This window comes from Euleptes europaea, chromosome 20, assembly GCF_029931775.1.
Source record: "Euleptes europaea isolate rEulEur1 chromosome 20, rEulEur1.hap1, whole genome shotgun sequence".
Taxonomy (NCBI): Eukaryota; Metazoa; Chordata; class Lepidosauria; order Squamata; family Sphaerodactylidae; genus Euleptes; species Euleptes europaea.
Genome location: NC_079331.1, coordinates 66,558 through 93,780, shown reverse-complemented (window position 1 = coordinate 93,780; position 27,223 = coordinate 66,558). Strand labels below are relative to the sequence as shown.

Here is a 27,223-nt window from a genome sequence, read left to right as displayed (position 1 = left end):
CTGTTTTCCAGTTTAGGGGCAACAAAAATTATTTTAATTAATACTGCGTCATCAAGAGGTTTTGAGATGGCCAGCTGAATTCTACTAAGGGAGTATTGTGATGAAAACGTATCTTTATTGATTGTCAAAGAAGAAAATCATTCTTAAAATGAAATGCAGAGTAAAATCACACCCCTCTGATAAAATTTCTGAGTGGCAGGCTGAGATTAGCATCTTTAAATTGAATTTGTTCTTCAATCTTTTGATGTAATCGGCAGCTGGAGGGACTCCGGTGGCCCATTAAGGCCAGGCTTGGGAAGGGGGAGCATGTAAAGGACGCAAGGGGCCAGGTGTAAGTGCATGTCGCCATGTAGGGATTAGCTTAATTAAATACAATGGGCTGGAGCCAATCTGCAATTCATTCGCAGTTGCAGAAAGGTGGTACATAAATGCAGCTGGTAAATAAATTAACCTGATTATCTGTGTCTGTTGAAATGCCTTCTCTTCCCCGCCTGCCCTCCTCCCCAGGTCTCCTCAGAATGAAGGCCTCAATTCAGGCCGTGACTCTCTGGGGGAAGCAAGCCCCCGCCCACAGCATCACCGCCATCCTGATCACGGAGGACCAGAAGACGATTGTCACGGGAAGTCAAGAGGGGCCCTTATGCCTCTGGAACCTGTCGCCAGAACTCAAGGTGTGCTGCTGCTGCTGCTGCGTGTGGCTGGTGCTTCTGTCCTCCTCCCCTCTGCCTTCTCAGGCCTCCTCGTGTGCCTTCTGTGGCACTTAAATGGGGGAGACCCAGGTCTGATGTAACTCCCCCACCTCGGGCATTTCTTCAGGTCTTTTGCCTTCTCTGCACCCCTGTTTTGAATGCCCACCCTATGCCACAGGGTCAGTGGGGCTTCCTGGAAGTGACATGCAAAAGCACCCTCTTCTGGAGGGCTCCTGACAGCCTCAGACCCACCCCTGGCAAAGCCCCATCGGGATGCACACACACACACACAGAGAGAGAGAGAGAGAGTCAAAAACAGCCTCTGCAGCATTCCCCCTCCCTGCCTCGGGTCCCTGTCCTGTGGTCCTTGTCGCAGAAGAACATGCCACATCTTTCTCATTTCTGACAATTGCTTTTCCATTGTCATATTGACTTCTCGATCCTATAGATTTCATCAAAACAAATCCTTGTGGGTCACACTGCATCTGTGACATGTTTGGCCAAAGCAAGGGACTTTGAGAAACAGCCCTATGTGGTCAGCGCTACGGAGAACGGGTCAGTCACTTTGTATTTCAATAGTGTCACTTCCACCAATGAATTATTTTTAAAGCTCACAAGAAAGGAAAGATCCAATCTCTGGCCTCCAGGTTGCAAAATAATTGGTCAAGAGGATGGTCAAGATCCTCCAGGAACATCTGAACAACCTCCTGAACACACACACAAACATATATGTATATATTGAATAGAGCCACAATTAAAAAAAGATTTAATTATAGACACATTGCTCTTCTGTGTCACTTAATGTGAAAAACCAAGAATTGTCAGTACATTTTAAGTAATTTCCACAATTGAATAAAATGGCAACGCTATGGCAAAATTACAAGTCCTTCTGGGTGTGTGTGTGGGAGGGTGCAGTTTTGGCAATCCTGGACAGCTTAGCAGCTGGCCTCTGGGGGCAATCATTCTGCTTCACAGAGACAGATCAGAGCCCTGGTTCTCAGGAGCCAGAAGGGGGATCTGTGGAAAAACCAGATGTGTTTTGCTCTGGAAGACATGAAGTGTACGTTTAGCAAAACCTTCCAGTAAATGAAAGCTCAGGTGACACATGGACAAGCAGTGTCATGGGAGCCACAGCAGGTCTGGTGCCTGCCTTGCTGTTGAAGCCAGCCGTGGTCTGCAAGGGTGTGATTTCTGAAGTGACAGTCTGTGTGGCTGTCAGCCCTCAGGAAAGGAGCCAGTGTTCCTACCCAGGAACCAGCAAGTCACAGAAAGGGCCAGGCCACACTGAGGCCTGACCTGGCAACTAACCCTGGCTCTCTTTTGGCAGGGAGATGTGCATTTGGGACGTTGCCAGTGGCCAGTGCATTGATCACACACAGCTCCCCTTTAGGCATACGGCCATCTGTGTAAGTATAGTACAGTGTGGGAGCATCCCCAAGGAGTATGCCTGCGCAGAGTGGTGGGGGACTGTGGTGCGGTTCCTGGCCAGCGTCTCCCACCTGCAGTGGCCAGCAGAGCCCAGAATCCCCTTGCCTGCTCCCCCGTGCCTGGGGCTGTGAAGTGGGTGGTACTCGGGGGCCGTTTGGGAAGGGGAGGCTCCTGGTGCCGGCCCAGGCTTTGCACTGTGGGCCTGACTGCATGTGTGAATGGAGCCAGAAGGGGTTTTCAAGGAGGGAAGAAGTCTGTACTGATTTCTAGCATATAAATAAGGAAGCACCTGTGGTCTTGTTGGTTAACCTCCTGTGGCTGCTTCTCTTCGCCTAGTATTACCACAGCTCATTCCGAATGACAGGAGATGGCTGGCTTCTGTGTTGCGGACAATACAAGGATATCCTCCTCATCGATGCCAGAACACTGGCTGTCCTCCACACCCTGACATTGTCTCAGTCTTCCGACTGGATCAGCTGCATGTGCTTGGTTCACTCCCCACGGATCCAAGGTACGCTTTGCTGCCTAGAGCCGGCAGGGGGCTACCAACGAGGGCCCAGGACACCACGGCGGGGGGGGGGGGGCGGGCGGAAGGAAACGGCCTTTGCCGTGGGGAGATGTAGTGCTGAAGAGAGGGCCGGCCCAGTCTTCCCTTTCCTACTTCCCGCAGCTCTCCGCTGTTTCCTCTACTCCTCCATATTCCCATCTTCCCTTGGCCACCTCCTCCTTTCCCCAGGCCTCTCAGCTCCTTGAGACCTTGGGAAGTGAAAAAAGCTGTGGAGCAAGCCAAGCTGAGAGGGCCCTGTGGCGCTACAGGCCAGCACTGCAGTGGTCCCTCCGCTCAAGCGGCACAGGCAATGGGCAATAGCTCACCTGTGGCTTCCTCCTGAAAACTGACAGCCACGAACACAGTAGCTGATATGATCGCGATTGCCCTTACTGATGAGCCAGCTGGCTCCTGAGGCACTGGCTGGGGCTTGGCTGTGCTTGCGCCTGGCTACCCCGTGACCCCCTGGGGTGCAGGCCCACTGGTAGATGGTCGCTGTATATTAAATGGCCAGTCCACCCCATGGGGCACCTGAAAGACTTTGGGCATTTATTTCTATATGAACTTGCAGCAAGACAGCGTCTGTCAAGACCTCTGAACCCTTGGGAATGCTCCGGGTTGTCGCTCAGGGGGGTGCCTTCTTGCTTGCTGAAGCTCTTTCTCATTAAGAGTGGATTTGGGAGGGGAGGAGCATTAGCAGGCACCCAGTTCCCCCTTTTAAGCAGGTCAGAATCTGAGCTCTGGGTTTGCCCCCCCTACCTCCTGCCCCCCCTGCCCCCCCCCTCCTGCCCCCCCCTCCTCCTGCTCCAGTTCTCTATTTCCACTGAGGACATCTCTGCTTGCTGCTTTCCTACAGAGGATTCCTTAATCGCTGTATCAGCTTCAGGAGACCTCAAAGTCTGGGACTTGTCCTCCTCGGTGAGCAGGATACAGGTAAGGGCTGTTTTAAGCTTTTCCAAAATGTTGTGTTGTTTATGATGAGCAGCAAGGCGGCAGGAGGAGAAGGGGGCAGGGGAAAGGAAGGCTCTGTTGCTCCACAGTCATGTCAAAAGTCTTGAATGTCTCCTAACCTGAGTCAGGCAGGCCTTTCCAGGAGGAAATTCTGCCAGGAGTGGGCCACAGCTAAGCAAGTACTACTTCTTATAGCAACTCCTCTAACGTTGTTTTTTTTTTTTTGGGGGGGGAGCTTGGAACAAGGCCTTCCCTCAAGATCTGAGCATGTGCAAGAAGGCAGCCCTTGCGCCCAGCAGAAGCAGCATCACAGTATGCCCCCTGCCATGGCAGGCATTTTGAGAACCAAGGCACACCTGGGACCCATGGCTTCCAGTCTTCATGCTCCTGCCTAGCTCTGCCCTCTTCCTAGCCTTGTGCCATTTCTCTCTGTGCTGTATGCTGATGGAAATAAGAACAGCATTTCAGGGGGTGTCTGAGGTGAAAGGAGCCCTAATCGGAAGCCAGTGGTCTGAGCCAGCCTGGTTGTGTTGGCTGCAGTAGAAATAATTTTTTGTCTTCCAGTTGTAATGATCCTCTGGGAACTTTCCATCTTGTTGCAAGATGCCTGGGTCCCAGCTGACTCTAGTGCTGGTGTTTCTGTTTGGCTGCTGAGTCTTCCTGCTCATGCCCTTGATGAGGAGTTTTCAGAGTCTTGCCTTGCAGGTTTCACAGGATGGCTGAGTGAGCTCTCTAGGACAACTGGAGGAGGATGGGTTGCTGCTCCCTGTGTCCAGCACCGGCAGATCTGGTTTCCTTTTGCTTTTCATGTTCAGGAGAAGCAGCTCGTTGCTGAGAGGGAATCCAAGTCTTTGGACTGCGCTTCCTGCCATGCCATCAGATTCTGCACGTACACCGAGAGACTCCTCTTAGTTGTCTTCCCCGGTTGCTGGAAGGTACAGGCTACAGGCAGGTCAGGCAGGTCCAGGCTACAGGAAGGTCAGGCAGGTTATGCTGCTCCTTTGCATGGAGCACCCAGAAGACAAGGCCGGTCAGGTGTCAGGAAGAGGCCAGTCCAGTCAGAGAGGGTTTCTTATCAGGTCAGCTCTGACTGGGCATTCAGCCCTCAGGTGGCTGATGAGACATGACACCAGCCACACAATAGTTGTGTGCAGGGAGGAGCTGTTCCCACACCACACCCTCGGCTCAAGGACTGCAAGAACGTGAAGCTATCAGAAACAGTCGGAAACAAAGTTTACAGTCTATACTTTATGTTCACATGGGCTTTCATGATGACCAATGCCACCAATCTTATATATTTTATGTGAGTTTAATTTCACTAAAGATGAAATCTTGTTACTTGAAATAACAACTCAGGACTTGACCGAATGCAGTCCTACATAACACCATCTTCAGCTGCCCCCTAAAGATCGAAAGTGAGGGGTCCAGGCACACCACCCTGGGGAGGATGTTCTACACTCGTGGGGCTGCCACTGAAAAGGCCCTCTCTCATGTACCCACCAACCAAACTTCTTTGATTGATGGGGCAGTCAGGAGGGCCCTTCCCTGTGATCTTTCCTAGAAGGCATATGGGAGAAGACAGTCCTTCAGATACCCGCACACCAACTAAACAAATGTTAGGGCTTAACGCTTTCATCACATTACTTGGTACCAGAAACAGATGGTGGATTAATTGCCTCTCCACTAGGTTAGATTCAGCACTGTTATGAAATCAAGGCCCAAAGAGCCTGGCCGCTCCCCCTCCACAGATTCTAGAGCAGCAGGAGATTGTCTTATTTGGGCTCCACTGGGTGCTTCGGCAGAGAAGCTCCGGTGCGTCCATGGCGCTCCTTGTCCTGAACGAAGTTGCTGCCCGCCTGTATTGGGGGTGGGGGTGTCTCTCACACAGGCCATCTGTACAAGTGAGAGCCATGTGCACATCCCAGATAGGCGGCCTCTGTTATACATCCCAAACTCTCCTTTTCTTACTTGGAGAGCATTTTAGGGAAACCTCATTGGTTCTTACTGAACCTTTGCTCAGCAGAGGTATTAATGTTAGATAGGAAGTGGATTTGACTGTTACTATTTTATTTTGTTTGTTGGTTTCCAGTTCTGGTTGAGGGGGCATGGTAGAAATGTAATTCTTTATTCTTAAGGATAGTCAATAGGCAAGATTGGTGCCTGTGTCTGCTTTGCTGAGTGACCTTTGTGACTGCAGGTGTACGATTACTGCGATTTTTCCTTGCTGTGCACCGAATCCAGCCCCGACAGCCAGTTCTGGGCTGGGGGAGAAGTCCTTGCAGCGCACCGGCTAGTTGTCTGGACAGAGGCTGGCCAAGGCTATATCTACCAGCTGCTGAACAGGTGGGTGCCGTTGGGAAAGCACAGGCAAGTTTGGGGAACCAGCAGAACTTCGGGAAGCCAACCATGGGGAATCCCTGACGTGATTCCAGAGATCCAAGTGTGGAATAAACCCACTTTGCAGAAGAGGCTTTGCTCAGGGTCTGGCAGCTGCCTGCCTTTGTGTAGGCTGACAGGGGGTAAGATTAGCTAGATAAAACATGGGCAGCTGGTACACTGGGGCTTCATAAAGGAAGGGAAGCCAGCCTTCACTTTTAAGTGAACATGGGGGTCTTGGGTGCTCCCTACTTGTCACAGAGGTGCTGTTACAAAGCTCAGTCCCTCATCCCCCCCCCACCTCTCTCTCTTCTTTTATTTATCTAGTTGCCTTTCGCGGAGCAAACAGCCCTCCGATCGAAGAGTGCCCAAAGAAACTGTCTGTCCTCTTTTACTTTGTTCCACAGCTGTGGGAGATAACAAGGTAACACTAATGGTTGTCTAGTGCTACTGGCTTGGCTGCTGAGTGCAGTAATTCCTGGCAAGTTAAGACAGTTAACTGCAGGTGTAGTTTTCCAACTTTGGATGGACTTTCAGGAACAACTTGAAAATAATCCTTTACATTTCCTGTAAATTGAATGACTGCAGCCAAGAAATCAGAAGGAGATTGAGACTGGGAAGGGCAGCCATGAAGGAGCTAGAAAAGATTCTGAAGTGTAAGGATGTGTCACTGGCCACCAAGATCAAGTTAATTCATGCCATCATATTCCCTATTACTATGTATGGGTGTAAAAGCTGAACAATGAAGAAAGCTGACAGGAAGAAAGTAGACTCCTTTGCAATGTGGTGTTGGAGGGAGAGTGTTACGGATACCATGGACTGCCAAAAAAATGAATCAGTGGGTTATAGATCAAATCAAGCCTGAACTGACCCTAGAAGCTAAAATGACTAAACTGAGGCTATCGTATTTTGGTCATATTGTAAGAAGATGAGTCACTAGAAAAGACAGTCATGCTATGAAAAGTTGAGGGCAGCAGGAAAAGAGGAAGACCCAACAACAGATGGATTGACTCTATAAAGGAAGCCACAGCCCTCAATTTGCAAGACCTGAGCAAGGCTGTCAAAGATAAGACATTTTGGAGGACTTTGATTCATAGGGTCGCCATGAGTCGGAAGCAACTTGACGGCACTTAACAAACACACAAATTGAATGAATGAGCCATGGTGAGCACATTCTGACTCCTGTGTAGTGTTACTCCTCAGAGGCAGTGTTACTTGAACCCACCCCCTTGCTTGTTAAGATCAGCAAATAGATCCTGTTCTGTGTCCCAGTAGTAGAAGGTTAGAGTAGCTGTGTGTAGGAGCAGGACCTTTTCTATGATGACCCCAGTGTGCATCAGCACAACCCTCCCATCTGGGAGAAACATGTAAAGGGCCACCTTTCGGCAAACTTTGCTTCTCTTAAAGTTTTTTTAACACTCCAATCTGCCGCTACTTAATCTGTTGCTGTGTATGTTTGCTATTGCGGTTTTTTTTAAGCTACCTTGAACATTGTAAGAAGAAGGAGAAATCTGTTGAAATAATCAGAGAAAAGCATAGAATCATAGAGTTGGAAGGGACCACCAGGGCCATCAAGTCCAACCCCCTGTACAATGCAGGAAATTCACAACTACCTCCCCATGAATGACTGAGTCTCAGAATCTGGTTAAAAGTTATGCAGAGTCAGAGCCCAAAGCTCAGCTTCTTATAGTCAGGTCAATAGGATGCCCTCCCCAAAGTCCCAAAATCTCTAATAGAAACTGACCTGAAGTCCCCCCCCCCCACGTTTTCCTGCCTCAGGCCAGTCCCGTCATGAGGGACCTGGCCCCCCCCTTTCGTTGGCCCTTTTGGTGTAGTTTGGAGGAGCCAAAGGAAGCTCCGGCCAGCCTTGCTCTTCCAGACTGTCTCCAGATTGCCACCGGTTCATTTCTTTTGAAGTCACCTTAAAGTATCCATTAGTGTTTGTGTGTTTCTTCCTTTGACAGAGTTTCTCGTATGTATTGGGCTTCATGAATGAAAGAAAGGAACCCTTTTATAAGATCCTTTATTCTGGAGACGCTTCTGGGAGAATCACTTTGTGGCATATTCCTGACGTGCCAGTTTCAACTCTGGATGGCTCTCCAAAAGGTTGGGGCATTTTCCGGTCTTTCAAAAGAACCAGTAAAGGGCTCCAGAAGCAGGAAATGATCCAGGGAGGTGGGTGCTTCCCCCATTCTGGATCTGGGTAAAGGGAGGCAGGAGGTCAGGCGCCTTTTTAACTTGGCAAGTATTATAGGACTCTAGAATCCTGCACTCGATTATTGCAGTACCTCTGATAAACAGAAAATTCATACCCTGCTTCATTTGCAAGCTCCCTTTGTTGCTAAATGTGGGATTCTTTTAGGGTGCTTCAATTGCTTAAAGGATGCCATTAGATCAACCCTGCATTTCACCCTCATACCTTCCAGCGGGCCTCATGCTGTTGCCTAATTGGTTTTCCTCCCCAGAGATTCCAATCGTGGCCTCCTTGACTCTTCAGGATCACTTTGATGCTCATGGTTCTGTGGCTGAAGGTATCATTGACCACCTCTGTGGGGCTGACCAGGGCAGCAGATGGGGCCTCAGCTCTTCCGTTTACATCCCCAGTCTTGATAAGCTGGTGTGTGGATATGAAGATGGGAGGATTTTCATAGTTCCGGCTCTGCAGGCTGTCAAAACCAGGCTGTTAGAAGACCTCTCTTTGCTGAAAGGTGAGCGGCTGAGTGAGCGGCTCGGGCAGGCCTGGTCCCCCCCCCCTTTGGTCTCTGGTCTCAGTGCCTCCCTCCTGTCTTCTCCCTTCAGGCATGCTGCCTCACAGGATCCTGGCCGGCCACAGCAGCAGCGTGACTTCTTTGTTGTACCTCCACGGCTGGTCTGCCCGCTTTGACCCGAGCTGGCTGGTGTCAGGTAGCCAGGATTCTTGTGTGATCTGGTGGGACATGTTTACGGGAGAGATTTTACATCAGTTCTCTCTGCAGGCTGGCCCTGTCACAAATCTGCTGCTGTCTTCAGAAAACTACAGAGTGAGTAAAGAGCGACAGTGCATCAGGAGGGAGCTGAGTGGTGGACCCTCCACTTTGCATGCAGAAGGTCCCAGGTTCAATCCCCAGCATCTCCAGTTAAAAATAAGATCAGTTCATAGGTGATGTGGAAGGCCTTTAGCCTGGGACCCTGCAGAGCTGCTGCCAGTCAGAGTAGACAAGGATGACCCACCTTGGTAGACCAAAAGGTTCTGGCTCAGTTGAAGGCAGCTTCATGTGTTCCTGTGAGAGAAGAAATGTGTCAGAGAAGCCAGGGTCCTTTTCTGGCCCCCTCAGAGGGGAGCTGTGGGACTCCAAAAGAGCTAAATAGTAATAAACGAGCCCTGTAAAGGCACCGGAAAGACCAATAACATTTTGCCTCTGGACTTCTGCTCTGTTTTGCTATGCATCCCCGGTTCTCAAGCAGAGTTTCCTGTCCTTGGGCCAAGGGGAGGGGAGGAGAATGGAAGGCCGTTCCGCTTTGCTTGCAGATGAGAGCCCCCCACCCCCACCCCCGGTCAGTCTAAATCTGGGTCTGGTGCTGGTCTCCCAAATTCAGGCCTCCTTTATGCTCAGCTTCCTTGGGCAGAGAGTGTGCCTGAGCCACACACAATGGACGGAGGGCTCAAGCCCAGAGGCTGCCCAGGGCAATCAAGCAAGCACCTCAAGGGCCTCTTGTTTTAAAGGCCATCAGCCCAGGAGCCCCTGGTAGTCTAGCGCGAGGGGGCCTGTGCAGTCTGCCAGGCCCTCTGACCCTTGCCCTTTCCCCTTCCTCTGGACAGCTGCCTCTCTGGGCCTGAGTTCTGAGCCCCTGGCTGGGGTGGGAAACTGGCCCCAGGAAAAGAGCTGCAGCACCTCTCAGTGGCCAGGGACATCAGTGCTGACTGAGGCGCACCGTAGCGTCCTGTGATGCTTGTGGTTCAGGTGTTCTATGACAATTATTTCACGATAATTGTGTTAGCTTCCTTATACAGTTTAATTTCTACCTTTTGAGGATGCACCCCCCCACACACCCACAAACACCACATTCTGGTGAGACTTGGGTCTTGCTACAGAGTGAATGACAATTGTTTAAAGTGGGTTTTGCTCAGGAGATGGTGGGACAGTTCTCTTCCCGCCCTCCCCTGGTCCTGAGCATGGTTTTAAGTGGGGGGTGGGGGATGAGAGCCAGGAGCCCCACTGTTCATGGAAGAGAGCTGCACATTTCCCCTTCCTTGATGTTTGCAGAGACCCCATGTTAGCCAAATTGCTCTTTAACTTGGGGAATTAGCAAGCACGATGGCAAACTACCGATGGTGCCTTTGCACAGAAGTGATCATATCTTGAGGCAGGGACCAGCTGCCAGGTTAGTTGCATGATCTCGTTCTCAGGATGCTACCAGTTTTGCTCAAGGAAACTGAAAGTCAGCATAAAGTATGTGTGATGTCTGCTTCTTTTACCTGTGGGCACAATAGTTAGGGTTGTAGTGTGATTTTTCCCTTGTGAGGTTTGACTGAAGGGCAGATGCTTGGCTGGGGGAGCCCTGCTCTCCCTGAGGGCCTGAAGAGCATGCATTCAGAAGCAGAGTCGTCCACCGGTCCAGTTCCCTTGTGGTGGCTTGAGAGTCCACGCAGTCTCTTTCCCCCAGGAGAAGGTCAGATGTGGTGTGATGAGTCCCTCCCTCCTTTCTTGCACTGTGAAGGAGGGTTAGGCTGGGAGAGCGTGACTGGGTCCATCTGGGTCCTGCAGTGAGCTTGACGGCAGAGTGGGGACTTGAACTGGAGCCTGTCTGTTCCTAGTCCAACACTGTTGGTTCTCTGTTCCCGCAGTTCAAAGGCCAGAGGATTGTGTGCTGCCTGTGCAGTGACCACTCGGTGGCGCTGCTGCACTTGCAAGAGCGAGCATGCATCTTGCACGCCAGGAATCATCTTTCCCCTGTGAGGATGCTCCGGTGGCACCCGCTGGAAAATCTGTTGGTTGTTGGGTGCGAAGATGATTCCGTTTCTGTTTGGGACATTGAAACAGGTAACCGCCAAGAGGCTTCTCTTTCCCTTTCTTTCCCCACCATCTTTTCTTTTGTTTATCTTGTTGCTTGTCCAAGAGCCCTGCTGATTTTCATTCCAAGGGCCACTGGCCCACTCTTGGCTTCCTCTCCTCCTGCCTCCTAGCGCCCAGCCCAGAAGGCAAGGCTGGCAGGCTGCCCCTTTACCGGTTAAAGGAAATCTGTCTTCCCTTGCTGCCGACCTTCACAGCCAGTGGAATTAGTAAGCTTTGCTCTGAGGGAAAAGCTGCCATTCATTGAAAAAGGTGGGAAATCCCACTATGAAGCCATTCAGTCTTTTGATAGGCGCTGAAAACTCCACACTGAGAATTTATAGCATCTTCCACCTGGTTTTATTTGGAGCATGGGTGGAGCACAGGCTTTGTGCTGCAGAACTTCAGAGTGTTTGGCTGGAGTGCTGACCCTGCTGGGTGGCTCTTCTTGGCTATTGTTGTAAAGCCCCCTGTGCTTGCATTCTTCAACGCTTTTCAGTTTGTAAAACTGTGGAAATCTAGCTGCAGATATCAAAACTGGTGTGGTGGCTGCAGCTGAAACTAAACCCTCAGGCTCATGCTGAGATCATTGTGTGCGTGAGCTGCGTGCCTGCGCATGGATTGGAGAGGTGTTTCCTTCTGCCCCATGCCACATTTGATTTCCCTGCCAGTGGAACAGAGGAGTGGAAGCACAAGAGCCACTGCTGTGTTCTCTCCCAGCAGAGGGAGTATACCGTAGCAGTCACACAAACGGCTTCAGGAGCTGAGAACTTCATTTAACATCACTGGAAAGAGTGTGTGAGAGAGCACATGCTAGCTACATAACTGGAGGGAAGGGAGAGTTCTGAGAAGAACGGGGAAACAGCCTGAGACAAGGAAATGCCATATAGCAGAGGAAGAAGGCAGAGGGCCGCCTTCCTGTCTGACTTGCTTTCCACATGGTGCCCTCTGCAGCAGCTGCTTCTCTTCTTGCAAGCCAGACGGTGTGTGTTCCTGCATTCATTGTCTTGACTGAGGACACTCTGGAGCAAAACAGGCCTCAGCCTTCTGGAATCTGAGATGTTCTTTTACAGCGGCAGCTGTGTCTTTCAAGGGGCAGTTTGTTTCCTTGTAAGATCATGAGCCATCTGTGCACTTGGTGCCTTATCTTGGGCCAGCGCTGTCCTTTTATGGCTTAGAGTGGCTGGAGGATTCAAAGAGAATAAAGATGGCCAAGAGAGAGACAATTCCCCCCCCCCAATAGAAGAGGCAGAAGCGAGGGAGGAGATGTGATGGGGGGGCGGTCCATCCTGCTGTGCCTTTGGTCTTTCCGTTAAGATGATTCTAACACTCAGAGTTAGAATCTTAGATTCTAACACTCAGAGCTGGAATCAATGCCAAAGGCATTGTGTGGTATGAAGTCAGGTGATGTACTCTGCACACATATTAAGTAAGAGCAGTTATTTTTTAAAGGAAAATATGTGACCAAAGAGCCAGAAAAAAAAGCATTTCCTGCCACTTGCTGTTTAATACCTGGAACACTAGAGGGCAGCATTCAAATAATATTGGGTGCCGTCACATCTGTACTCATGTCTACAAAAGAAGCATTTTTGTGGAGAGAGAAGAGGCACCCAAATTTCATCATCCAGACCACAAAAGAGAAAGAAATCATCCTTGTCAGGCTTCCACCAGCCCCACCTTGGATGCCTGGAGCAGGCTCTCTGCAGCTGGCAACAAGACCCTGAACTCTTGGGAAGCCAGAGGTCCCTCTGTTTGGGTGCCCTGGCTTTACACCTTTCACAGTGTCCCACCTGGCAGCCATTTTTAAATAGGCTGTGGTGTTGAAGTACCAAGAAAAGTGTGCTGTTTCAGAAAAAAAACGCATACTGAAGGACCCAGAGATGACTGGACTTGACTAAGAAAGGGGGGAGGAGATGCCAGTTCTCACATACACCCATCTCTCATTTTATTGCATCTAAAATGTACATAGGTGATGAGTACAGTTAAGTCTAAGAAAATTGCAATTGCTCATAAAATAGAGGGGGTCTAATTTAACCCATAATCATTAGAAAGATTCTATAAATCATAACAGTCATACATTTGTACTCCAGATGAGATTCAGCCGAGAGATAGCAACAGTTGAAAGAGAGGTGCCACGCTGACCCACATTCCACCCATGGCCTGCCTGATTCTGGATCAGTCCCTAATGCCACTAAGCAGATGTTGCCCAAGCACAGAATTCCTTTTCATTGTGTTTGTTTTATTTTATTTACTTCATTTATATGCTGCCTTTCTCCCCAGTGGAGACCCCAAAGCAACTTGTGTAGTTCTCCTCGCCTCCATTTTATCCTTACAACAACCCTGTGAGGGAGGTGAGGCTGAGAGTGTGTGACTGGCCCACGGTCACCCAGCCTAGGAACATGAATCTGGGTAGCCCAAATTATAGGCCAGCACTCTCGCCACAACACCATAAGACTGTTCTAGTTTTATTGGGGGGACGGTAGCACAGCTGGGACTGACCTTCCTGGACCAGGAAGATAAAGCCTGCTGGTCTAAAGGGTAACTCCAACCACTGGTCTTTAGATTCCATCGCCCAGGGTGCCTAATGCCAATGCTGCACAACACTCATACAGAATCAGGCGAATGGCCTCAAGATTAGGGTGTGGAGAATACAGTTTCATTCCCACTCCCCATTTTTCATTTTGTAACATCCAGACTGATGAAGAGTTCTGGCGGACTCCAAAGTCTGCACATATTTTGTGTCATTTTGGATGGTCTGAATCAAGGGCCTTACATTGCGTGGGTTTTGTTTTGAGATTTTTCTTTGGACCCACACAGTGACTTGGAACTGCTTACTAACCACTGTTTGTTCTTTGCAAAGGAATCCTAGAACGGCACGAAACTGGGGAAGCGGCCAAAGCAGTCCTTGCTGGCTGTGAAGACTCCCCTCTTTCCATGGCAGATTCTCTGCTCCCCATCTTTGAGGGCGACACACACAAGCAGAAGGAAGCCGGCGTCCCCCCCTCCAGCTCCTGCAAACTGGGCACACTTTCCTCCAGCAGCCTCTCTCATCAAGAAAAGTCTTCCCACCAGGTGAGTGCTGAGAAAAGGCCCTGGGCTCCTTTGCCTTCTTTCAGGACGCAGGTGATGAGAACAGAGGGCCTGCCCTATGACTTTGCCCGGGCTGCCAGCTGCACCCGCCCACCCAGGCTGCCTCTCCTCCAGGACACATCTTCAAGGCCAGAATCAGTGCCCAGGGGTGGGGGAAGAAAGGCAGGTGGGAGTGGAGAGCCCTTCACTGAAGACTGGTGACAACAGCAGCAGCAGAGGGGTGGAGAGAGAGGTGGGGAGTCAAGGGCCGAGGAGCCAAGCCACCTCCTCTTGCTGGTGCAAGCTGCGACTAAATCTCCAGGCCATACCCCAGGAATCTCTCAGGCCTCTTGCCTGCCCCGCAGGCTCTCAGGCTTCTGACGAGTGTCATGATTGGCCTCTTCAGCTTGCCTGTATTGCCTTGGAGTCTGGCTGCGAACCAATAGCTTCTCTATGGAGCAGTTAGAATCCAGGAAAGTGGGCTGTGTGCTCCCCCCCCCCCCCGCCTGATAGAATGCTGTATACAAATGAAAAACCTTCATTGCATTTCATCTGGTCTGGTTCTTTGCGTTCCAGCCAGTGCAAAACACTTTTCAGCTCATTGACTCCGTGTGCCGCCGCCTGCCCTGCTGAACACCAGCGAGAGCTACAAAGCTCTTGGCTTTGGCCGGATGCAGACCTTGCTGCAGAAGAGCAGTGATGCCTGTATGTTCCAGCCCATGGCAGCTGCCAAAGGGGAGTCCTCTGTTTTCTTGCTACTGGAGGCCCTGCTGGAGTGCCCAGTGGGTGCCAAAACAAGCTGGGCAGCTGTCTCCTCTTCTGGCTGGCTGTGGGGGAGGGGGCAGCCAACAGAATGGGAATGAGGTCCAGTTCCCTCTACTGTCCCCTCATGGAAACCAAGCTGTGTGCTGAGGAAGATCTGGCAAGCCAGCAGTTGGTGTGGCCAAGGGCCATTAGAACAGGGCCTGGCTAGAATACTTGGGCTCCACTTGACAAGAGCTCTCCCTGTAAATAGCACAGTTTGACTCCAGCTGTTCATGGGAGGCCCTGACAGGCACTGAATAGAATGGAGGGGCTTTGCTGCACTGCAGGAAAATCAATGTCCGACTCTTGTATACAGCAGCCTGCGCTTTTTCCTCTCTGGTTTTCCATCTAGGTCTATAGAAGGTGAGCTGCCATTTAGAAGGACGTTAGGAGGGAGGGTTGTTTGGGCGACGATTAAGGCGGGCGATAAATGGTACGAGGGGAGGGAGAGGCGTTGCAGGCATGAGAATAAGACTCCGCCAAGGCAGAGTGCCGTTGCCTCTGACCTGAGAGGCGTTTCCTTCCTTCTGGTGTCTTGGGATGCTTGTCACAGTTGCGTTTCTGCATGAGGTTCAGCCCCCACGATCTCCCTTGAGGGCTGGGACAGGTGCCCTTCTGTTCCTCTGCAGCTTCAGAAAGGAGGCTGCTTCATGCTCCAACCTGGGCAAGGACTAGACAGACTTCCTTGCAGCCAGGAAGGCTCCAGCTGCAGTGGGGCCCTCACTTGGCTGGAATCCGTGGCAGAAAGTTGCTATGAGACCTGGCCCCTAGCAGGTGGGGTTGGATCCTGGGCTTCCATTACAGCACTTTTTGTGTATGAGCAGTGAGTTTGTCTCTTATTGCAAATGGCTCCAAGTACCAAGCGAACAACCATTCAAAAAATCTTTCCAGAAAGGGGGCGGAGAAGTGGCCGGGGCGGGGCGGGGGGAAGCAGGACATTCTGCACATATCAGAGGAAAGAGCCTACTTTACTGCCCTTGGCTTGATTAACATGTTCCCACTTATTGCCTCATTGAGATATGTGGACATAGTCAGTTTGATCAATCATCCCTTCCTTTATAGCAGATAGTATTTCAAAAAGAGATCCTTCCTTCCTTCCAGAAGGATCTGTTCATCAGTATTAATGTTACCTCAGTTGCCTGTGTGTACATTTGCTTGCCAGAGAGAAACAATGCATTGGAAGAGCTGAGCCCCCCCTCCCAGGCCCCTGGCAGTGGGAGAATCCCCTCCCTCATCCTAATCTCGAGTCATTTTTGCCTCTCCCGGGTCTTTGTGCCCATGCAGATCTGGCTCACAATAGCCTAATCAAGGTGATTTCCCCAATTTTCCCCACCAAAGTATGACAGCAGTTAACTTTAAACCTGCCAGTAAAATTCAAACTTCTTATCTTGACCCTATCCAAAGTTGGGACAGCCAAATCCCCACTGGGACCTTCTGTCCATAAGACATCACCCAATGTCCTCACACACCCTTGGCCTGTCTGCCCAGGCCAAGGTGGGTGACTCAATCAAGAAAGACACTTGAGTCATTATCTGGCCAGTAGTGGGGGGGGGGTCACTTGCTGAAGCCACCTGCAGCTCCTTGGTTCCTAGTGCCATTCCTTGGCATGCTGGCACTCTGTTCAGGTGGCTCGCCCAGCTGCCTTGTTAGATTCCACCCTTGGCACAGGCAGAAGTTGGAAGGGGGATATCAAGGCCTTTTTGCCCCAACACTCTGGAGGGACTCCATAGAATGTTCTGTGTTCTGGAAGAGCATCAGAATGAGCAGAGCTGAGGGGCCAGTCCATAATCTGGAGGGCCGGTGGCACCTGGAATCCCAGCTGCAGTCTCCCTGACATATGCAGAGCAGGGGTTTTCTCTTGTCAGGTTAGATCCATGCAGAGAAGTGAATGGTGCCTTGTAAACTGTTCTCCATGTTGGCCATTTTTGCCCCTTGGCTGCCTGGAGGTCACACAAATGTCCTTTCCTCCCAGTAAACAGCCTGCTTCTCTGCGGGGGGGGGGGGGGGCGGGGGGAGGAGGAGGCGTGATTAGTGGTGGATGGAAAGGGGAAAGCTGCGCTGAAGGCACCAAGACCCAGTTTCCTCTGGCGGGGAGCGGGGAGATTGCAAAAGACCCTTCTGTGGCAGCTGGCCTTGTGCTCTGTCATTCCCAGGTTTAATCACCTGGCTACTCAGGAGCTGCTGCCATGGGGTCCAGTGTGCATAGGGGCCATTCATAAGTTTCCCTTTGGTCCAGCCCTTCAAGGGGCTTGAGAGTGAAATGCAAAACATCCTGCAGCAGAAGAGGGTTATACTGGTACAAGACTCAAACCACACACACACACACCGTGAAATTCTTCTGTAATTAAGTGGCTTGTTTAGCTGGACACTTCCCCATCCATACCGCCTGCTGAATTTGCTAAGCAATGTTTTATGCTCATAAACCAGCTGGAAGGTGGAAGCGAATTCCATTTATCTTGATATTCTTCAGCTTTATAGCGCCTGCCAAAAGTGTCCATCTGTTCAGCGGAGATTGCTTCCCGTCGTGAGTGGTCAGGGGGAGTTAGCTGGGAAAGGTCAAAGGAGCTTCTTGACCCCGTGTTTCTTGCCTGAGCAATTGGAGCAGAGGGACCGAGGTGCCCCAGTTAGGAGATGCAGCCGGCTCAAGCAATCTCCACTTTAATTGGTAATGATAGCAGGAATACACATCCGAGCCCTTGGTGAAAGAAAACAAAAGGTATCCAATATAGTCATTTGTTACCAGTCTGGGTTTCACACACTTCGTTGTTTTACCCCTGCAGTGGCTGGAGAAAGCAAAAAGGTGCTCTTGCACTTAACAGTGAGAGAAGAGAAAGGAGTGCCCTGCCTGCTGCTCCCGGAGAGAGAGGCGTGGTGCTCTGAAGATTGCCTCTGCTATTAGTTTGATAATGTTTCGGCTCTGCTCCCCGGGCTGTTCCCTGTGCATCAGCTGCAATTGCGGGCTTTCTTGTTTGCCTTCTATTTGTGCTGCCAATCACCCGGCTGCAGAGCACAGTTCAAGGAGCTTTGGTGGGTGGACGGGGGCGGGGGTTGTATGTGTGAGGGTTTCAACATGAAAAGCCGGGTGTTATAAGTGTCAAGTGCCACCTTCTTTGAACTGTCCCAAGAAGGCCTCCAGAGGGCCTGGCGTGGTCAACAGTAGGTCCTGGGTGTTTTCACCCACGGGCTTCAAAGCAGCCCTTGCTTCCAGCGTGTATGAGTGTCCCCTCTGCAGTTTAAATCCCTGCCTTCTGTTTCCACATTGTCTCCCTTCAATCAGGGCCTGCGCTCATTTAGCAATCATTAAACACTGGAAGAAATATAGATCTGGAACAAATTTGCTTGGGGGTGGGGGGCAAACTTTTAACCACTTAATGTCTAAAGATCTGTCAGAGTTTTTTCAACAATATCCTTGTATGGTATTCTATTCCCGACAACCTCACAAGCGAAACTCACTTTAGAGACTGGTGTTTAAGTTTGATACACTGATTGATAGAGCAACAATTTGGGAATCCAAATTTTCATCATTGTTTGAACTGTTTTCAAGGAAGCCCTTCCTGGGCAGACAGTTGCTGTCTCATCTTTATTTGTGTCTCTCCCCCTCACCCACCGACTCCCTCTAATTTTACCAGAAACCACAGGCCACCAGCTCTAGAAATCTTTTCAGATCATGTTGTCATCTTGGAAACAGAGTTAAGGGTCAGCATGCAGAGATGCATTCGTCAGGTACCAACTGCAAAAGAGAAACAGATCTGAGAAGCGCTCTGGCCTCCTTGGGAGGGGTGCTTAAAGGGGGCTGGGAAGATCTCCACCAGGCCCACTCATCTGCCACAGGGAATCTGCCACAGATTCCCTCCCTGGGGGATCTTTGATGTTTCTCTTTCCACAGTCCAGAGGTGCCCAGACTTGTGCTGACCATCAAGAACCCCAGTCCTTGTGGGTCAGTCACTCTGGCAGAAGGAAAGATCATCTTCCGGGCAAGAGAAGGGGTGGGCTTGATGCCCATGCCTTGTGAAATCCACAAGGCCAGAGCACACAGAGCTTTGAAGGACTGTGGCAAAACCGTTTCTCCTCAGGTAGTCCTCAGAGTTCTCTGGGCTGCCTCTCCTTTCATCGCAACAGTTTCTCACCCCTGGGCTTGATAGAAAGAGGTATATTTGGATTGGGTAGCTTTCCACTCTCTTTCCACAGGTATAAATAGCCATGCCAGTGCCATTGGGAATCCATTCCTTTATTTAGAGAGCAATGGGGGTGTGGTGACCTCTCCCTCTAATGGGGTTTTACTGTGCAAATCCACCGCACAATTCCATTCCTTTGTTCTATTGCAGAAAGTGAAAGCTTTGGTTGTCTCTCCCCGCTCCTCCCTCTCAGTCCACCCCTCTGTTCAGCACTAATCCCTCCCTAGGATGGCTTTGCATGAGGAGGAATTCAGAAGCTCAGCTTCCTAATGGATGTGTGTGCTGTAAGTGGGCGAGGAAGAGGGGTTTTTTTTTGCAGCAGGTGAATCCCAGTGGTAGAGCCTTTGGAGACAAAAAGGTCACCTGGAAAAATAGCAATTCAGTTGTACTTTCTATAAAATGTTTATGCCGCATGTCTGACTTAGACTGGTTAAGGTTAATAGCATGTATTGATGTACTTGGGGGGGTTAGGGAGAGGGAAGGGTAACCTCCATCCCCCCCACACACACAAATAGGGAGTTTAGCCTTCTATCTCTGCTGAGTTTTCACTGAGACTTTTATTTCCTTGTCTGCAGGAGACTGGCTGAAATTGCAGAAAGGCTTAGTCAGAATTATGAAATACTGAGTGAGTGAAGCAGACAGAACAAAAAGAGCTAAAGATATATTTTGTTTCTCCTGTTCAGCTAACATGAAGGCCTTGGTCACCCCAAATTGTCATCATCTCCAACCTACTGTGCAAGGACTTCACCTTTGTTTCTTGAGAGCCTGTGATTCTGCCCCTTGGTAAAAGTGGAGTTCTCAGCACCTTCTAATTGCAACTGCAGCCGCACAGGCCCATTTGGCGGTATAGCTCTTGTCCACAAATGCCAGTTTCCCCATGCGCTTATGTCACTTCTTCACATGGACACATGAGGCCGCCTGATGCTAAGTCAGGCCACTGGTTCCTCCAGGTCAGCGTGGTTTCCTCCTCAGGGCCTCAGGGAGAGGTCATCCACCTGACCAACCGCCTGAACCTTTTAACTGGAGGTGCTGCTGGGGACTGAGCCTGGGAGGCCATGAACCCCCCCCCCCGAGCCACAGCCCCTTTCTAGCTCGCCTCTCCTCTCAGTTCGAATCCCCCACCTTCCCTGTGTTGTTGCTGTTTTTCATGGAACCATTAATTAATCTCTCATTAATTTCTACCCCAGTAATGCAGAGTCGGGGGCAAAAGTGGAAAAATGGCATTCCTGGACAGGAGCAGCTTCTGGAGAAGGCCCCCCAGTGTCTCTATGCAATAATTTCTGTTTGTGATGTCGTGTTTATTTCTTTCCAGCTCTCCTCAGCCTGCCACACCCAGTGGCCTTTTACCATCTTGCCTGTTAAGACAAAATGGGAGAACAGACATTTCCACGTCCTGCTCTTTGATCTGGAAAATCTCAGGGAGCTGCTGCGCTCCTCTCACCTCAACGGGCTGAAGCCCTCAAACTCACTGCACAGCTGCGATGCTCTCGAGAGGGCCAAAACTAGCACAACCGAGAAAGGGACGCTGCTGCTGAGAAGAAACAAGACCACCAGCACGCTCCCCCTGACCGACGGCCCTGGGGAGGAGCACGGCTTTGGAGGCAGCCCTGCTGCTGGGTGTTTGGAAGAAGGCGGAGGCCTCAAGCGGCAGAAGAAAGCCAAGAGTTCCAAAAAGACGAGGCGTCAGCCATTGGGGAGAGTCAACGTGAACGTTGTCACAGATACAGCCAAGCTCCTCTTGGCATGCCTCCTGCCTTGGGGGGTGGACAGAGAGACGGATAACCTCTGCATCCAGTATTTAGGCATTTCAAGGCTTCTTTTGCCAGTCTCATTTGGATTGGTCTCCAAAGAAAGTCATCTCTCTCTGATGTTGCCAGGATGGAGCCACACTAACTCTCCTCTGTGGGACCAGCACAGCCAGCCAGTCAACATGTTTTCCAGCAAAGTGCTGGATTTGCGGAATAAATACCTGAGTGCTGCCCAGGAGCCCACTGGAAAGCCCCATGTTCGTAGAAAAAATAGTGGGGCCCTGGAGGGACCCCCAACTCTCATCTCTTTACTGAACAGGATATGCTTGGTTAGGAAGATCATTAGCATGCCTTTAGACAAGAGCGGGTAAGTATTTTCCCTTCCTGAGCTGAATTGTGCAGAACCCCCCACATGCTTTGGCCTGTCATGGGACTCCGGGGGGGGCAGGGGGGGCTACTGGGCATGAGTCACCTGCAAACAAAGGGGAGCCAGTTGCTGAGGGCCCTGCAGCTGGCCCCTTAGGTGAGAAGGTGCTCTCTGGAGGGTGCAGCTGGTGGAGCTGGCAGCAGGGGGCCAGATTACCCTGACCAGCAAGGGGCCCTTCCCTGCTGTGCCTCCTGAGAGCCCACCCTCAAGGACAGAAGCAACTACTCCTGAGTAACTAACCATGGATGTCTGTGCCCTTGCTATGAGGCATAGCAGTCCCCTTCTCCAGCAGAGTAGACAGAGCACGTGCCCCCTTCCCCCCCACTCCCAACAATGCTGCAGATGGCCTTTGCCCATTGGCGAGGGCCAGCTGCTCTGCCAAGGGCCATGTAGAGTGTCTGGGCCAGCACTAATCTCAGGTGCCATTTCTGTCCAGCCCGCAGAAAGTGGAGTCGGTCCGCACCAAATGGCGAGCCACCCAGTCTGTTGGGGCCACCAGCTGTCACGAGGAGTCCTCTGAGGGTGAGTACCAGGGGATGCAGCGGGACCTCTGCAGACATTCAGCAGATGTGTTGTGTCGTGTCCTAGAAGAGAGGGAAGGCCCTCAGCAGGGTGGCCTCAGCTAGCCTGATCTCGCAAGCTAAGCAGGGCCAGCCCTGGCTGGTACTTACCCATTGCCATAAATCAGTTCTGGTTTGATGGCACTTTCCACCACCAGGAGAGAAAAGGCCTTTTGTACACTGAACCATTTGTTTCAGGTGGGGGGGGGGGAAAGAAGAGCCTGGATTTCAGGAGGCTCCTCTACTAACCATCAGAATCCAGTACTTAACCTTTAATTTGCTGCCTGTAGATTGGTTGAAGGAGGGGTTCTGTGCTGGAGGCATTCTTGTGCTTGAACTGCCTTCTTTCTTACCTGCTTTTTCTTACCAAGCCTACTTTGTGTCTTTTTAGGCACCTTTGGAGTTCCTGCCCATGATGCTGAGAATATTTCACTTGTCAAGCTTATTTTTTGTTGGAGAGACCAATCCATTGAGGTAGGGAAGGGAGGCGTTTCAGCCATTGGGGACTGCTGTGCCAAGTGAGGAGGGCTCTTAGCCGCACTGTGGCCTCTGGCCCATCTGTACTGTTCAGCCCTGGCCAGGCTCCTCGGGGAAGATGTGGTGGCCAGCCCGCCTTCTGGAAGGGAGCCTGCCCTCCTCCTCCTCCCTTCAGTGGCACTCAGGGACCTTGCCAAGGTGTCCTGCACAGCCAGCTGAACATGAGGGGGGGCATGTGGTTTAATGCTGTGCCCTTTGGGCCTTTGCAGCTGCCTTGGGGTGGTGGGGGTGGGAGGAGAAGCCTGTTCCCCAGTGACTGGAACTGTGTCTCCTGGCTCCAAGGGCCAGCTCTCAAGCAGGTGTGATGGGCCAGGTAGCCAGCCATTCTGCTTTGGCTGCCCTCAGCAGGAGCAGTGTGGAAAGAATGGGGCTCTTATGGCAGTGGGCGGAGGGGGTGATTCTTCGGCTGCCTCTGTCCTTTTCCTCGGAGCCCTGAGGGCGCAGTGTGGCTCCCTCTCAGACCTTCTTTCCACTGGCCCTGAGCAGGGGCCCCATCACACTCTCCCTGGGCCTGCTCCCTCCTCCTCTTGTTGTGCCAACAAAACCTGCCCGCCTCTCTCTCAGGGCTGAGACAGAGGTGCAGGAGTGCCTTGTAGAATCATAGAGCTGGAAGGGATCACCAGGGTCATCTAGTCTAACCCCCTGCACAATGCAGGAAATTCACAACAACCTGCTCCCCCACACACACCCAGTGACCCCTACCCAGAAGATGGCCAAGGTGCCCCTCCCTCTCATCATTGGCTTAAGGTAATAGAATCAGCATTGCTGACAGGTAGCCATATAGCCTCTGCTTAAAAACCTCCAAGGAAGAAGAGCTCACCACCTCCTGAGGAAGCCTGTTCCACTGAGGAACCGCTCTATTAGAAAATTCTTCCTAATATCTAGAACTAGGATATGCATTTTTAAATAAAAGCACTGTGTTCTCGCTCTGAGAGACAAGGCCATCTTCAGCTCGGTAAGTAACCAAGGCTCGTTTCGTGGTACTAGGATGACAAGGGAGGTGGTGAGTGCCCCTCACTGTCCATCTTCAAGCAGCAGCTGGACGAACCCTTGTCAAGGATTCTCTAGGCTGATCCTGCATTGAGCAGGGGGTTGGGCTAGATGGCCTGCATGGCCCCTTCCTACTCTGTGATTCCATGATTTTATGAAGAATGTTTAACCTCTGTACCAGCAGCGGTCCACTAGTCTCATTAATGTAGTCTCAATCTAACAGGTTGTTGTGGCCATGCAAGCTGCCCTGTTGGCTGAAGTTCAGAGGAGTACAAGGAACCTGCAAAACACGTTGGCCAATGGTCATGGGCTAGTGCCAGCCACTTCGGCAAAGAAAAGTAAGCAGGATCCCAAAGCTGAGCTGCCAGAGTCGCCCAAGAGCTGTCTGTTGCTGGGTAAGCGCTCTCTCCCCACCCACCCCTCATAGTTATCCCTTGGGGCCACTGTTGATTATCTCTCCCCCCCCCCCATTCAAGTGATGAGCAGATGGGGTGTGGCTTTGCAGGTGTCCAAAATGGTTCCAGGATTTCATTCTTTATTGGATGTTGGTGTCGTATTGGAGATCAGTCGGTGCATTGTCATTTCATAGATAACGTCAGTGAAATGAGCCAGTGTCCTCAGGTGTATATTTTCTCAATGAGATCACATTTATACTAGAAACATTATTTTCCCACTTTATAATTTCATATTACGAAACGTGGAGCCTTTATGCTTTAGCAGTTGAAAAATCTACATAGTGGAAATGAGTTTTATAGTTAGATCGTTTCATTTTACAACAGACTGAGTTGCTGTAACTTTTCATGGTGCTCATGTTTATGGGCAGGAAAATCTGATTCTGAATTTATGTTACGAAGTGATATCCAATTTTCTGTAGCCCATTAGCAGAACCTTAAAATTAAGTGACCTGCAGTTTACATTCAATCTTCTTAGTGAGCCTTCTCTGTGGTAACTAATTTATAATCTCATGGTGTGGATGGGTCTGTCAGGAAAATTGGTTGTTAGCCTGTGCTCGTTCCAGGAATCTAAAAAAGGTCCCTTTTTTTAAGCCATAAAGAACATTGACGTCTCTTAGCGAGATCATTGTAATACTGCCAAAATGGAAGCTTTTGTTTACACTGGATTCTCACCTCGTTTGCTCTGTTTCACCTCACTCCTACATACATTTACCTGGAAGGAAATCAATGCAAGTTGCAACTCAGATTGCAAGCATTTCTATAGAATTAAGCCCCATTTTTTAAAAAATAGGATTTACCACTAAGTAAACATGATAGGCTTGTGGCCTCCGTGTGTTTCAATTCCTGCTCACTTGGGGAGGAAGTGGCTTTACTTTTCAGAGATTTTGTTGCACAGCTGTACAAGGCTAAGACATTTCTCATGTTAGGTTAAAATGGACGTAGGTCCCTCCATGTTCTGTTAATGTGAAACTTCTACATATGCATGGAGAGGCCCAGCAAGGCCCGTGGTGTTACGTCTTACCATTATGACGCCCAGTATTAACTGGAGCATTTGTTTGCTTCCAAGATTCCAGAAGGGATACCACTGGTCTCTTGGGTGCTCATAAGGCACCATGCAAAGTAGGACTTACATTTGGGGAGTTCCGCTCTTAAAAAGATGCTGTCTTCTCAAACACAACTGCAGGTGGCAGCCTGGGTGGAAAGTCTCGGATATTTGAGCGTGGGAAGAAGTGGATGATCGATTGTTCATGGCATCCACAAGGCAGATTTAGACCACCATGTTTAAAAAATGAAGCCTAAGCCATTCAACAGGAGGTCAAGATGGGCTCTCCTTCCTTCCTTCCTTCCTTCCTTCCTTCCTTCCTTCCTTCCTTCCTTCCTTCCTTCCTTCCTTCCTTCCTTCCTTCCTTCCTTCCTTCCTTCCTCTCTAAGGAACACCAAAGGGCTCCCTGGCAGGATCAGCTAGCCCCACCTTCTCTTTCCTCCTCCTCCAGCCTCTCCAACAAACCCTGTAAGTTCTGTCTTCCTCCAGACCAGTTTGGCATGGACATTTTTGAAACCTTGCCTGAGTGCTGGTGAAGGTCTCAAAGGTACCTTATCGAGCATCCCTTCATGGTGTGGCTGTTAGATGGCATTCCAAATCAAGGGGAGGAGAAGTCTTTGCAGGGCAGCTGGATGTTGCGCGGTTTGGATGGGGCCCCCCGGCCTCGCTTGGCCAGCTTTTCTGTGGAATATGCATCTGCCGGACACCATTATGGACTCACGCTTCATATTACATCTCTTTCCCGTAAAGGGATACAACTCAATTTTGTATCTTACTATATAACCCGTGGCTTAACTTGGCTACTGTATCGTCTTGTAAACATTCACTTAGAGCTGTACCTTGATCCAATATTCGCTATTATTAGTGGTTAAGTATTGAAGAAAGCAAACTGGAAGACTGTGAAACTGCTTCCTCGTTTCATTCTTTTGTTCGTATATTTTACCATAGAACTCCTTAATGCAGCAGAAATCAGATTTGGTGTGTATTTTTACACAAAATCCAATTGTGCAGGCGCCATACCAGCCTCATCTAAGATCTCTTAGAATTACAAAGGATAAGATTCTGCAGGGCTCTGATTCAAACCGTGTAAGGAAGCTATACATTTTAAATTCCAGTGCACGAATTTTACCATTTTAAAAGCTGGTCTTACGTAGAGATGTGAAGGTCTGGGAAAAACAGAAAAAATCAAGGGGAGGGAACCCTTTTTCCTGTTTTTCCCTCTGTTTCTTTCGTGTGTGTTTTCTGATGGAAAAATTTGAAGCTTTGGAGAATACTGGGGGAAAAACTCCTATGGAATACGGCATGCAGTAGACATATGCAGCTCTTAAATATAAGATGAATTTCTGCACCTAGAAGGATACCAAATCCTCTTGAGGGGAACCCTATAGGGCTTTCATTGCTTTTCAGCCACTGCAAGTCTTCTGTTGTCCTTTTGACCTGACTTGTGATTGACCTTGAGGCTGACCCTTTCCCTCTCCCTCAAACCACTGTGACAGGTATACTCACAGGCTAGGTAACAAGTAGCTTATTTCCCTACCTTATTTACCTGGAGGGGGGAAATCAGGAGGGGGGGCAGAAGCTGCTCCAAACCCTCAGAGGAAATTTCTGAAAGTTTCATGGAGAACTGAACTCTCTCTAACTCTCTCTAGCAAAAATTAAGGGACATATGCTAAGGTAGCGTAGGGTGCATCAGCTTGCTGGTTTCTCTCAATAACTGGGTATATTTCTTGGAGAAGACTAAGGCATTTATAACTTTTAAATTCCATAAATGTGTCAAATATTGCAATTTTTTATCCTAAGTAAGTTATAAATAATGCATTTTGTTTCGTTAAAGCGGTAAAATTAGTTTAGGTTTGATGGGATGGTAAGTATTCCATATATTTCAATTTTTCCAAAGTTTGCTATTCTGTCCAGAAAACACTCCTCAAATGCTTACATTCCTTGGCTGCATGGCTCTTGATTGCTGCTGCTGCTGCTTTGGACAGGCCCGCCTGCTGTCCCGCTGAACCCTCGGAAGTGAAGGACCTTGTGGGTAGCTGGAGAAGTCAACTGTGTGCATCGGGAGGCAGAGCCTGGAGCAAGGGGCCGCCTTCCTCTGGGCTGTTGCTCTGGCAGCCAATGATGGCACAGGAGACCTTGGGTTCCTCCAGTTCATTTCACAGAGAGGCCATCAGGCAGCTCTGCCCCATCTCACTCTATCAATCAAGGGCCTCAACTGCTACCTTCTGCGGGGAAACCTTCCTGCTTTTCACAGACAGCTCAATAACTTGTCTGGGAGATGTGATAAATGCCCTCCATGCTTCACAACTGGGGGTGGGGGTGGAGCTCAGCTTGGCAGGGCTGGGCCTCATTTGCTCAGCCAGCACATTTCATTGCTTCATGTTCACAAGGGGAA

The 27,223-nt window shown here is 50.2% G+C and overlaps 1 protein-coding gene across 1 annotated transcript; it reads left to right on the top strand.

Moving 5' to 3' along the window:
* Window positions 1-518: 518 nt before the first annotated feature.
* WDR72 (WD repeat domain 72) lies at window positions 519-25,364 on the top strand. Its single transcript, XM_056866009.1, has 20 exons — window positions 519-671; window positions 1,138-1,244; window positions 2,017-2,095; window positions 2,454-2,628; window positions 3,521-3,597; window positions 4,431-4,550; window positions 5,813-5,958; window positions 6,319-6,415; window positions 7,956-8,097; window positions 8,457-8,699; window positions 8,791-9,011; window positions 10,817-11,012; window positions 13,882-14,093; window positions 15,247-15,257; window positions 18,781-18,967; window positions 20,382-21,184; window positions 21,681-21,766; window positions 22,196-22,278; window positions 23,555-23,726; window positions 25,318-25,364. The coding sequence occupies exons 1-20, from the start codon at window positions 519-521 to the stop codon at window positions 25,362-25,364; spliced, it is 3,357 nt and encodes a 1,118-aa protein (XP_056721987.1).
* Window positions 25,365-27,223: the final 1,859 nt, after the last annotated feature.

Coding starts and splice junctions, on each gene's coding strand:
- WDR72 (XM_056866009.1), top strand. CDS start 519: ATGAAGGCCTCAATTCAGGCCGTGACTCTCTGGGGGAAGCAAGCCCCC. Junction 8,098..8,456: donor TCTGGATGGCTCTCCAAAAG/GTTGGGGCATTT, acceptor TTTCCTCCCCAG/AGATTCCAATCGTGGCCTCC. Junction 21,185..21,680: donor ATGCCTTTAGACAAGAGCGG/GTAAGTATTTTC, acceptor ATTTCTGTCCAG/CCCGCAGAAAGTGGAGTCGG.